General features: G+C 35.1%; 1 protein-coding gene across 12 annotated transcripts in view; it reads right to left on the bottom strand.

The window, feature by feature from the left end:
- Positions 1-11,899, bottom strand: part of NEB (nebulin) — a 61,139-nt gene that overhangs the window by 12,085 nt on the left and 37,155 nt on the right. For 10 of the 12 annotated variants that reach the window (XM_085308917.1, XM_085308855.1, XM_085308847.1 and 7 more), the window contains exons 52-63: positions 11,700-11,804; positions 10,291-10,395; positions 9,276-9,386; positions 8,722-8,832; positions 6,943-7,056; positions 6,698-6,802; positions 6,150-6,254; positions 5,444-5,548; positions 4,528-4,620; positions 3,264-3,356; positions 1,799-1,891; positions 1,211-1,303 (exon numbers count right to left, since the gene is read on the bottom strand). In XM_085308917.1, coding sequence (XP_085165043.1) covers positions 1,211-1,303; positions 1,799-1,891; positions 3,264-3,356; positions 4,528-4,620; positions 5,444-5,548; positions 6,150-6,254; positions 6,698-6,802; positions 6,943-7,056; positions 8,722-8,832; positions 9,276-9,386; positions 10,291-10,395; positions 11,700-11,804 — 1,233 coding nt within the window. The remainder of the gene's footprint in view (positions 1-1,210; positions 1,304-1,798; positions 1,892-3,263; positions 3,357-4,527; positions 4,621-5,443; positions 5,549-6,149; positions 6,255-6,697; positions 6,803-6,942; positions 7,057-8,721; positions 8,833-9,275; positions 9,387-10,290; positions 10,396-11,699; positions 11,805-11,899) is intronic. The other 2 variants (XM_085308892.1, XM_085308877.1) reach the window with 2 other exon arrangements.

Here is an 11,899-nt window from a genome sequence, read left to right on the forward strand (position 1 = left end):
AAACAAAGAAAAAAGAAAAAAAAAACAAGAAAAGAGGAGGATGGGAGAGAGAAAAGAGAGGGAAAGTAATTAAATACTGTGGAACTTTCAAGTATGAAGAATACAATGTCAGCCCTCTTTCAAGGCTTGCCAAAATAAAAATAAAAACTTGTCTAATGTTACTCTGAGTTTTGTTGTCATCTCACCTGGGCGCACATAAGTAACATTAGCAAGAACGGCAGAAGCGTTTTTTGTGAAAGCATATCTTGAGCCAAGTCACCTGAAAACTCTTTTGCATTTGCCCTTTTCCGCAAGAAGTTTCATTTAGTTTAACAAAGGATCTTGAATTAGCAACTTTCCCTCTAAGTTTTCTAAATGGGCTCACCAGCATAAATGAGAGCTGTGATGCTCTCAGGGACAATTAAATACAKCAAATAGTGTAACAGCAGTGTCTTTTCCAAACTGGCATAGGAACCTTAAATCAAGGCTGGATTTCACATCCACATTCACACATTCACATTATGTCTGAATTGGGTCACAGTGAATCAAAATTAGTCCTAAGCTGCTCCTATTAACACAGAAATCTATCACTAAATTATGGTGTAAAGCACTTGGAACTCTGCATGGTGATTCAAATGGAATGCGTCTGGAGCAGCAACAAATCTAGACAGAAATTCATTACTACGGTAAATTCCTTAATTATAAAATTTTCTTCATCTTTTATATTATAGGAATCTGGAGCTGCTGCCCAGGTTTTCTTTACAAACACCTGTAGGAGAGAAGAAAAGCATCCAACACAGCAAAAACAAGAAGAGAGGTAACACACTCGTTGCATTAAATTGCCTTGCTTCACAAGTGTTAAGAGTTCGTATTTATTTTTGCACTGCACCAGTGTGGTGAGTCTGAAGACTGTTAGAAGGACCAACTGTGTTACTGAGGAAGAGAGTGACATTCACTTAGAATATTACTGTTTCAGTGGGGAAAAACGGAACTATTTAACTGCTTTAAGTAAATAAGGTTAAAATTTCACAGTTGGAACAATTTAATGGCAATTTAGTTAGACTTAGGTGAAAAATTAAAATATAAGGAATGATACTAACAAGCTTTTAGTGATTTGATTAAGAAAGGGCTTTTTAAAGTTCAACAAAGAATTTAAAAAAAATTAATATGGAGGAGTTAAAGGGAACTGATTTAAGTTTGAGGTGGTAATTTTTGTTTTATTTAGCAATACCGAGCTAATGTTCTCTTGATTGCGTTTGACTCTCTCCATCTCTGGAGTGACCGGTGTTGGAGTGCCAGTCCCTAAGCCCTCTTTGTATAACACCTGTGAGGTAGAAGAAAGTTTCCAGAAAAAAGGTGCTCAACACAGGCAAAATCATTAAACCTGACTATTTTGTAAGTTATGTTTAGTGTTAGGGTCACTTCTCTCTCTCTCTCTCTTTTTTTTTTTTTAATTAATTTCACACTTGTTCTAGAGCTGAATATTAAGGACATGGCTTGTGGTTGATTATTCTGTACATATATGAATAAAAATACATAGGAGATAAAGGGTTAAGATAAAACAAATATGGAAAGAAGCACCATGTTAATTTCACACCTTACCTCTAGTTTTGTTCTCAAAAGAAATGCACATAAAGTTGTAACTCACCCCAAAAAATTAAAGCACAATAAGGCAGAATAAACAAGTTAAAAATTACTGCCAGGGAGAAAAAGGAGCAGTGTGAGATTCTGAACCATTGAAGAAAACCAAAATACAAGTTAGGATGTTATTATGCAAAAATAAGTTGTTATAATCTCTCTCTTTTTTTTTTTTAAATACCGAGCTAATGTGTTCTTGATTGCGTTTGACTCTCTCTATTTCTGGAGTGACAGGTGTTGGGGTACCTGTCCCTAGGTCCTCTTTGTACAACACCTGCAGAATACAAGCACCCAGAAAGGTGAGAAGATAATATTCCTTCTACAAGAACTCAATTACAGTATACTTGGCTAGGTAATTCAGCTGGTTTACAGGTAAATAAAATCTGTGATTATATGTAAATACATGCACAATTTATTTTACTCTTTTTGTTGTTTTGGGTTTTTTTTTTTATTACTTTTTTGGCAGTTAACATTTCCAGGGATTTTGCTACAGGGTTAACAACCAAACCTTTTACAGACATGTCTAAATATATAGATTCTTAGCTGTAGGCTCCATTTCATTTTGACCTATGTGCCTACTGGTTGGAACAGCACAATTTTATCTCGTTTTAGGTCTCTAACAAGAAAACTCATTGAGTTTTAGCTCTCTTATTATTGGACTTAATGTGATTTGTAATTGTTTGATAAAAAATTTGCACTTCTTTTTAATAAAGAAGTTGCACAGACAATGCCTGGGTTGGTTTAAAATGTAATCGTGTAGAGATATATTATGAATACACTGCTCATTCTTACCGAAAACTAGTAAAGTACCTACAAGCTGCATTCCACTGCTTAATCTCATTGAAACAAAGAAAAATAATACAAAATAAAGCATTCAAAACAAGCGAAAACAAATGAGGTAACCTGAAGTTAACAAAAGCAGGATCATTTGAAAATATAACTCAAATATACAAAAGTGAACTGTAAGCACCATTAGGATTGGGAAGAGCTCAAAAGRAAAATAGTAGTCATAAAATCAGGAATGGAAAATTGTAAGATACTCTTTATATGGGTGTCAGCTCCTCAGAACTATATAGCTGAGGTACCAGTAATCAAAAGACCATATCCTACCTCAATTCTGTGTGCAGAGATGAGAGTAGGAAAGGAAGACTCAAAATCAGGAGAGCAAGGTATGGTTATTAAAACTTAACTACTTACGGAAAAAGCCAGATACTGCTTCCACTCAAAACTGTCACTAGGTTTTGTGACTACAAAAATGCCTCCAATTACGTTTTTCACAAAAGTTCTATCTGGTGCTCCAGTTTTCTCAGGTTGATTGCAAGACATATCTGGGGACWTTTTGTTCCTAGCTCTGTGTTTAGAATAGGTCACAGAAATAACACTTGGAAGTGCCTGAATGTAACAATTACTGCAAAATTCAGATATCTGAACTACCTCCTGCTGAATATAGGGATTTAAGAGCTCTGTTCTCTTTTCAGTGAGTTATACCCAYGAGCCCCAGCACAGCTCTGCAAGAATATTCTCCCTTCAAATCCTRGATAAAAATGACAGTACCATTAAAAAAAAATAAAGGACACTTTTGGAGCGGAAGCAAAATGATACAGCTGAGCAGTTTACATAGGTAAGTAGAAAACATAGGTCACTACCGAGCTGATGTGCTTCTGGGTCTCCTTGACACGCTTCACTTCCGGGAGATCAGGAATTGGAGTTCCTTTTCCAATGCTCTCCTTGTACTTAATCTATAAATGAACAGATATCAAAAAAAAAAAGATTTAATTAAAGCACAATTGACACATGTATGGGTGACAAGTCACATGAACAAAAAAAACAAAGGTCATTTACATGTTACAAACTCACTGAAATATCGGGTACCAAATGGACTCAGATGGAAGGAAACCAACAAGGAATCTATAAGGTTATTTGTATTATCACAGCACCCTTGGCCTTCTTAGTATGCATTTGATGATATTTTTCCTACTGAATCTCATCCCCTTTAGTCATTTCTAAAAATGTTAGCTTAATAGCATAAAAAGGCATCTCGATTCACATGATACAAAAAGAGCATTATCCTGATTTCAAGGAGGCTAAMAACTTAAAGATCTCCCTGGCTTCAACATGAGCAAAGAGTTGCTGTTAAAGTATTCTCACCATCTTTACAAGCAATCTGTTAGCAAATAACTGGAACTGTTGATGAGATTTCACTACTAATGGCATTGTACTAAAAGATTTTTTTAAATAGGCATAAATACCTTTTACAGGACTGACACCATTTGGTCTTGCATTCTACCAATGAAAGGCATTTAATTTTGTATTTGTAAAAATATTTAACATTGTTGTGTCTCATCATCCAAAAATTAAACAATTAATGAACAATTAATTTTGTTTTAATGTTTAATGAACAATTAAAGTGATCAATATCGGCACTATTTTCATTTCTACTTTAGCCTAATGAAAATAGCATTTCCCAAGAACACAATACTGTGCAGGAAACAAACAGCTAAAATGTCAGAATCTTTTATGCTAAAATAATGTCAGCATCCGAAAAAAGCATGACAAATATTTACAATTTTCAAAGAAAAAATACATGTATACCCTTATTCCAATTTTAGAGTATTAAAATTTTTATATAACATAGAAGTTTTACAAGAAATGTGCTCAAATGTGTTGAGATTAGAATTATGATGAGAACTTCAATGTTTTAAAACTGGAGTAAGTAAAAAATGTGATTGTTAAACCTTAGAAGAATTATTAAGTAATAAGAATAGGAAAAACTTTTTAAAAGAAACCCTTAGCCAAACAGGTTATTGCCAAACCACAGTTAGTAATATTTAAGAAAAAAGGAAGGAAAAGACTGTATTATTTTAAGTGGAATTAGCACTGGTAGAGTATTAAAAATCAATTGTTTTGTACCGAGCTAATTGCATCCTGGGTTCTCTTAACTCTCTGCATCTCTGGTGTCTTTTCAATAGTAGTTCCAGTTCCAATATCTTCTTTATATAAAATCTTAATATTTAGAATCAAGACAACAAGGTTAAGCATACAAAACAGCATTATTTCTTCCAGAGAGTGAATACAGGCTCGTGACAGTGAGATGTACATAATGGTGCATCTTGAAAGCCGGCAATGGAGAACCTCTACTCACTGCCAAAAAGGGTCAGTAAAGCTCATTTTGCCTACCTGAAAAGTGTCCTACTACATGAGCATCATTTGTGCAAAAAAAGGGACTAATCATTCATATTTGTAGCAATGAATTTTAAGTAGAATAACAATACAAATGTAGACTCATTTTAGGATCAAAAACTAGCATTTACTATAGTTTTAATTTGTTCTTTTCCTAATTTGTTTGGTAATTTACACAAATTTCTTCTACTTACTATGCTAATAATACTAGCTGCAAAACAATTCAGCAGACTTCATGGTCAAACATGAAATGTGAAATGAATCAGGGCAGACAGTTCACTTCTCACTGAAATAAGACATCTACAACACAGCAAGACTGCACTACCGACATATCCAAATGAGAAAAGAAAGGTAGATACCAGTAATACTTCTTTAAACACAGGACTGATTGTTTGACTACCTCAAAGCTATGTACATATGAAAGCGGTCAATTTGGGCTCTCTACAAAAAAAAGGGGGGGGGTTTAGCAAAAAGTCAGATAAATCTACTTAGAATAAAATTAGCTTTGCTTGCAAAAGTCCTCATATATTTTTAAGCAGGTGAACAACCTAACCCTTTGCAAGGTAAGAGCTTAAAATAATTATTTTATTAAACATACTAAAATGTATTTTTTGAAATAAGCATTGAAAACAGAAAATAACAATACCGAGCTGAAATTCTTCTGGTTTTCTTTCACGCGCAGTATTTCTGGTGTGTCTTGTACCACAGTAACTTTTCCTTTACTGTTCTGTAGGTCCCACTGATACTGAAGCTGTTAAAAAAGTTAAATACCAAATGTTGACTCTAGGCCATAAAAACTTACTCTCAGTGTTCTTTTTTTTAAGATAAAAAAAAATCTACATGTTTGAAGAGGACATTTCAACATCACTCTTAGTGACATAAAGATGTAGCACAGTTGCAAGTATTCTCATTTGAATTAGTAATAAGAGATCCTTTACTAAATTTACTGAAAAATCTTGAAAGATGCCAGATGGTACCTATAAGAACCTGTCTCATCACTGAAAGGTAAAGATTTCAAGATAGATTGTGGAGTAATTGTTCATGTTACCGACCATATAATCTTGCAGATAATCCCACTGGCCTCACCAGACAACCTCTGGAAGTACAATTCTCTATTATTAGCACAGGAATTGTCAAAGTACTGCAGCAGAAAGGAAGTTTTTTCAAGAAAATCACTACAACTTTTYGGTTGCCAGCACAACACATGAGTAGGCTGCTGCATACATAGAAGACCCCTTGATTGAGAATCCCTGAGAATATAAAGCCTATTTGGGATTCGTGACATTAATAAATCACACAAAGCTGCACATTTTTGCTACTTGACAGTAAGTGTTTATTATGCATATACATACTGTGCTAAAGTTCTTTTGATTCTCACGGACTCTCTGCATTTCTGGTGTGTCTGTAACAGGCACATAGTATGGCATGGTCCTTTCTGCATCTTCCTTATACTTTTTCTGATACAAAACACAAAATTCATTCCATTAATATAAAAAGAATAATAAACAATCTGGCATTGCTTATTGCTGCATAATGCCCATCTCCATATAAATGTGAGTCTTCTATATCTGATATAAACTCAGGTCATATCTCTACATAAGTGTTAATTTTAAACACAAAGTTACTAAGTAGTACGAAAATTCAGCTACAGCTAGTTAGAGCAAAATTAGCTTTGGTACTGCAAAAATCAATGGAAATTATTATTCCATTTAATCCACATTAGAATAAATTAATAGCATACTAAAATGGAATTTCAATCTAAGATATGCCCCATCACAGCTCTAGGAAATTTAGTTTTGCCATTGTATCTCCTGAACATTGTGACAGGTAGTTATTCAGACTAGGTATCTGCTCATGTGTTCCCACATGAACAATGATTAAATCTCTACACTCAAGTTACCTGGCTTGAAAGGTTCTTGACCTGCTGGGCATGAATAATCTCTGGAGTATCAACAACACTGGTGTAGTTGGCTTTCTCCATTTCTGCCAACTGTTTGTATTTGATCTGTTGGGAAAAGCTCACACTTAGCTGTCTTAATCACATGTATGACAACAATTTTTATTTGGTTTATGTAGAAAAAAATGCTAATGAATTTTCTTTTAAAAAAAGATAGCAGATATGATACATGAATTATTTGCACAGACCTGGCTGGCAATGTCAGTGGCATTCTTTGCTCTCACAAAATCTGGCGTCTCCAAAGCCAGTTCTGTCAGACCTCTTCCTTTGATTTCCAATTCCAGTGCTTTTTTGTACTCTTTCTGCAAATGAAGATAGTAAATTGATACTTTTAAAAGGTCAGTGAGAATACAATCCCTTTTGCAACTTCAGATAGTCTCATAACACCAAAAAATAGGWATAATACTAATATAGACTCACCATTAAAAACACATATAACATCATTGAAGTGTATATTTTAATACTAAATTTTATCTACTATATACTAAAGTGTATATATTATATACTAAAAGTATATATCTTTAAATCTTGAGAACAAACTGCACTCCTGCAGCAGTAAATGGAGGCACACTACAGACCAGCTATATCAAGCTCACTCTTCTTTCTCACATCAGTAATCTCAAGGTAAGTTCCTTCAGGTTATCAGACTGTACCAGCACAAAAAAAAAAAAAAAAAAAAAATTGTACAGAAAAGCAGCAATAGTGAAGAGCAGTATATAAAATGCATGCGGCAGTGAAAAGTGGTCACAGAAGTGTCATGCCTAGAATATTTAAAAATGCAAAACGTCAGGATTCTCTGAGCTATTCCAAGCCTTTTGGAATGAATATACTTCCTAAAAACTCAGGGCAACAGCAGCTACTCTCCCCAAAGATGGAAAAGATTTCCACYTAGGTCTAAAAGATTTCTACTAAGGTCTAAAAAATTTATTTTGTATAAACTAGTATAATTCATATATCTCTATGCCAGCTCTGCTGAACTGAGCTGAGTATGTCTATTTGTAATATTCTGTGATAATAAAATATAGGCTCTTTGAATAACTCTAAAACACTTGCTGCATTAGTAAGTAAAAAATACTGTTGTCAATAAGCATGATAATCAGAATTATCTTAAAGAGTATTTTGTTATCAAGCCATATCACCAGAAACATTTTAAAAGTTACTTTTTCAGCTTTCAGCGTGTTGAAGTTAAAGCCCTTAAAATATGAGCTAAGCTTAACCTTTGAAAACAGTCACTATAAAATATTTATTATACCAGTCCACTATGTAAATAAAGCCACTGCTCGGCTTGCACGCTTGCTGGCTCWCTGCTGACCAGGTCTTTCCATCAATGCTGGGCAGACCCCTCCTTGGCCATCAGTCCTGCAGCAGCTGACAACTGGCTGCTATAGCAGCTTAGCATTTGTCAGTCTTGGGGAGGGGGGAACTGCCCATAAGCACAGCTGGTGTTTCTGACACACCCATTTAAGTATGAAACACTTGAAAAGAGCTTGTTGTGCACAGAGTATCTCCCAGTTGCAGAAGTATGCCAGTCTGCTTCCCTCATTCTAGTCTCTTTCTGAGTTCTCGTTTTCCTTCCTGTCTCCTCAGCCTTGGTTCCCCATCCTTTGTAACTGCTCGTGACTTACGATACCCAGCTTGCAAAACTGACACTTTCGGTTCCTCCCTTTAGCCTTGCTGCATTGCCATCTTGATTTTGTTTACCCCCTGACTGATCTGGCAATTGATCACAGGACCTGATTCCCATCTATATCCCTGATAGCAACATAAAATGTTACTTCACAGCCAGGAACACTGCAAGTTCAGGCTCCCATTTTTAAGCTTAGCCACCAAAAAGCAGCCTTTTTTTCTTTCTACTCAAGATTTTCTAGTGACTGACTAGTTCATATTAGTGTTACACTATCATGCACACTTATCAAATGGAGACTGTTATATCCATTCAGGTATTTTCCAAGTAGCTTTTGATTTACCTCATTTAGGATTTGAGTTGCATTCTTTGCTCTTAACATGTCTGGAGTCTCTTCTAAGGCTGTTAGACCTTTGCCTTTGACACCTTCCTCCAGATCCTTCCTGTACTCTTTCTGCAGAAGAAAGAAAACAAAACTGCAAAGCCAGACTAGATAGCGTTCTCCACACCACAATTTTGTTGCAAAAAAAAAAATGAAAAAGATCCAAAAGGATTTTTTAAAAAACAACAAAGAATATTGTAGAGGGTTATATACAAACTACAGAAACAGAATACAGGACAGTAAAAATTGTTCCATGTAAATTGAAAAGCCACAGAAAAACACCCCACAATGGAACAGTTGCACTGATGTCAGAAAGGGATACAGTAAATATGAATATAGATAACAAACAATGAAATAAATGTCCTTAATAAATTAGATCACAACACAAAAATGTGTGTCAACATGCTTAATGTGAATGGTTAGGGAAAAGAAAGTGGTGAAGAAGAAATGCTGCTGAGGATAATTAGTGGAATTATTTAATTTGACAGAGGAATTAAACACAGAATAACTGCTACCTCGCTTGCTATTTTGGTTGCATATTTGACATGTAATAAGGACGGTGTAATCTCCAAGCCAGTTAGGTTTCTGCCCTTAATGGACTCTTCAAAGTCCCTCTTATATTCTTTCTAATGAGAGTAAAAAGAAGAAGGAAAAAAAGCAAAACAGCAAATATTTATTACATTTTTACCATTAACTATGTGAAAAACTATTGGAAGGATGGAAAAGGAGCAGTAGTTCAGTATTAACGTCACAGTGACAATCTGCTACAGTAAGTGCTGCAGGCAGCTAAAAGAATAAATCTTGTTTCCATGAAACAGATCATTGGTTCCAGTGGAAATATGACCTAAACTTATATTTGTATTGTTTTTGCTTATTTATACACATGGAGAAAACATTCAATGGTATCACTCAGACATAATGTCTAAGGGCCCTACACTATACAAGTGTATAAGTCAACATGTATAAGCCTTCATCTGTGACAGAACAAGAYAAAACTTCAAACAAACAGAAAATAACTACTTGAGGAAATAGAATGACAGGTCAATGAGAACACTATGATGGCAGAGACAAACAGGCAATAAACGGCTTTCTCAAAACTAGAGTTCTCAGGTGAAAACAATAACAAAGGTACTTACACTGACATCTAGAAAAATCTTTCCATGGACTTTGGTAAATGACATACATAATATATTCTGTTGCAAGAGCTTAAGTGAAATGTATTTCATATTGCATTTCTCCTACAGACTCAAAACTTTGCTTTTGTTTTATTTACTGATAGCTTTTTCAGGAAAAAAATTACAGAAAATACATACTTTACAGTGGCAGAGGGAAATTTCATGAATTTTAAAAGTAGTATTTTGTAACTAACATAAGGAAGCATATGATGTAATGTAACATATGATGTAATAATTTTTAGTCTATAAGCGTACACAAGCGTATAACTGCCTATCTAAATCACGGTGAAAGTTGAACTATGAAGAATACCTTTATAAAGTTTCTTCAGTTTAACAGTAATGATTTTAATCTTACCTCACTCTGCATGAGCTGAGATTCTTTTGCAGTAAGGTATGTTGGAGTTTCAAAGTCCAACATAGGTTTTCCTTTTTCCTTCTCATACTTTTCTCTGTATTTAACCTGGGAATAAAAGAAAAAAGTTACCCTCCTGAATAATCAAAGAACCAACTCATCGCCTAGAATGAGACTACTTGAAGCAACAGACCTCAGGTAAAAAACAAACTACTAGCACTAATTATCTTCCTGAGATCGACATTAATTAATGTCAAATGTAAAATCAAAGGTCAGGCTTAGTAAAACTTGAGTGGCCTCGAATTCTACGAATTTATTTCCTGTTGAAAATGATAAGCAGTGTGAGCTCAGATTTCAAGAAATAAATCAGAAGAAGGAAGACGGGTAGCTGTAAAACTCGTAACTTGAAGGCCCTCAGGCTGTTCCTGAGCCTGCCTGAGCTCAGCCAGGTACACACCAGTGGATCGCTGTAGTGTTAGCAGCAGGGTTTGAAAAGATGCAGTTCAGTGACTTGCTACCTAATTCTGCACCTCAGTGTCCAGGACATAAAATATCCACCAGATGAAGATATTCTAGATCCAAGTTATAGCATTCTGCCTTTAGGGAATTGATTCTTAGCCTACTACATGAGGTAATGATAAGATCGTTTGTTACTCAGCTGAGGAAGATGCAGATCTCAAATTAGAGCAACAAGTGGTGCCTTACAGTAAATACAAACTGATTAATGAGCTTTTTCTTGTATTCCTTTGCTACGTAACCTTTTTGCTCTTCTGTGCCAGGCAACAAAACAATAACTATGGTGCTTTGTGATCTAGCAATAAATTCTCTCTTGCTGTAGAGTCAATAAATATCTGGAATAAGGAGGATCAGAGACCAAATCAGAGAATAGGTGTCTCTGGAATGAATTTTCTGTATTCTAGAGGGGAAAAATATCAATAGACACATCTAAAAGTAGGTATTGTTTTGGACTGTTAGAGCAATTATGGTAGCAGAAGAAAAATGGCAGAACTCTATCACTTGAAACTAAGATGAGTAAAGCAATAGAAGATACGCTGTCAGCAACAATTCTACTTCTTTCAGTCTCCACTTTCTGTGATTACCTGTCCTTTTTTTCTACAGATTAAATCATCCTGATAAATGTATTACACCACGCAACAAGATCTAGGTACAGCAGAAATAAATAACTTCATGATCTACTCTAAAATGTGGAAATTATACAGACATTTTGCATGTGTTCTGTAAGAGCAAATGAGCAAATATTTTTCCTTGACTACTTTTCTCTCAGTTCTGAGTGTTYATAAAGCGGACGAGCACAGAGATGGTTATATATTGGAGAATTTGCTAGGATGACTTCTGTGATGGAGACTTTGGTACTGAGTAAGTGAGGTTAACTAGAAATGTGACCAACTTACTTGGCTCTGTAGTTCTGATGCCTCCCTTAGATGAACCTGTTCGAGATTATCTGGCACCACATGGTAGTGACCCTTACTCTTCTCATATTGCTTCTTGTACTGGTACTGAAGGGAAGGTGTCAAAAATCATCTCAATAAAAAAAAGACCCTCAGCAAATCTGCTTCTTAGGTCCAATCAATGCAACACTTCAATCAGAGAG

Source organism: Rhea americana, unplaced genomic scaffold, assembly GCF_003343005.1.
Source record: "Rhea americana isolate MKP2758 unplaced genomic scaffold, rheAme1 scaffold_105, whole genome shotgun sequence".
Classification (NCBI taxonomy): Eukaryota; Metazoa; Chordata; class Aves; order Rheiformes; family Rheidae; genus Rhea; species Rhea americana.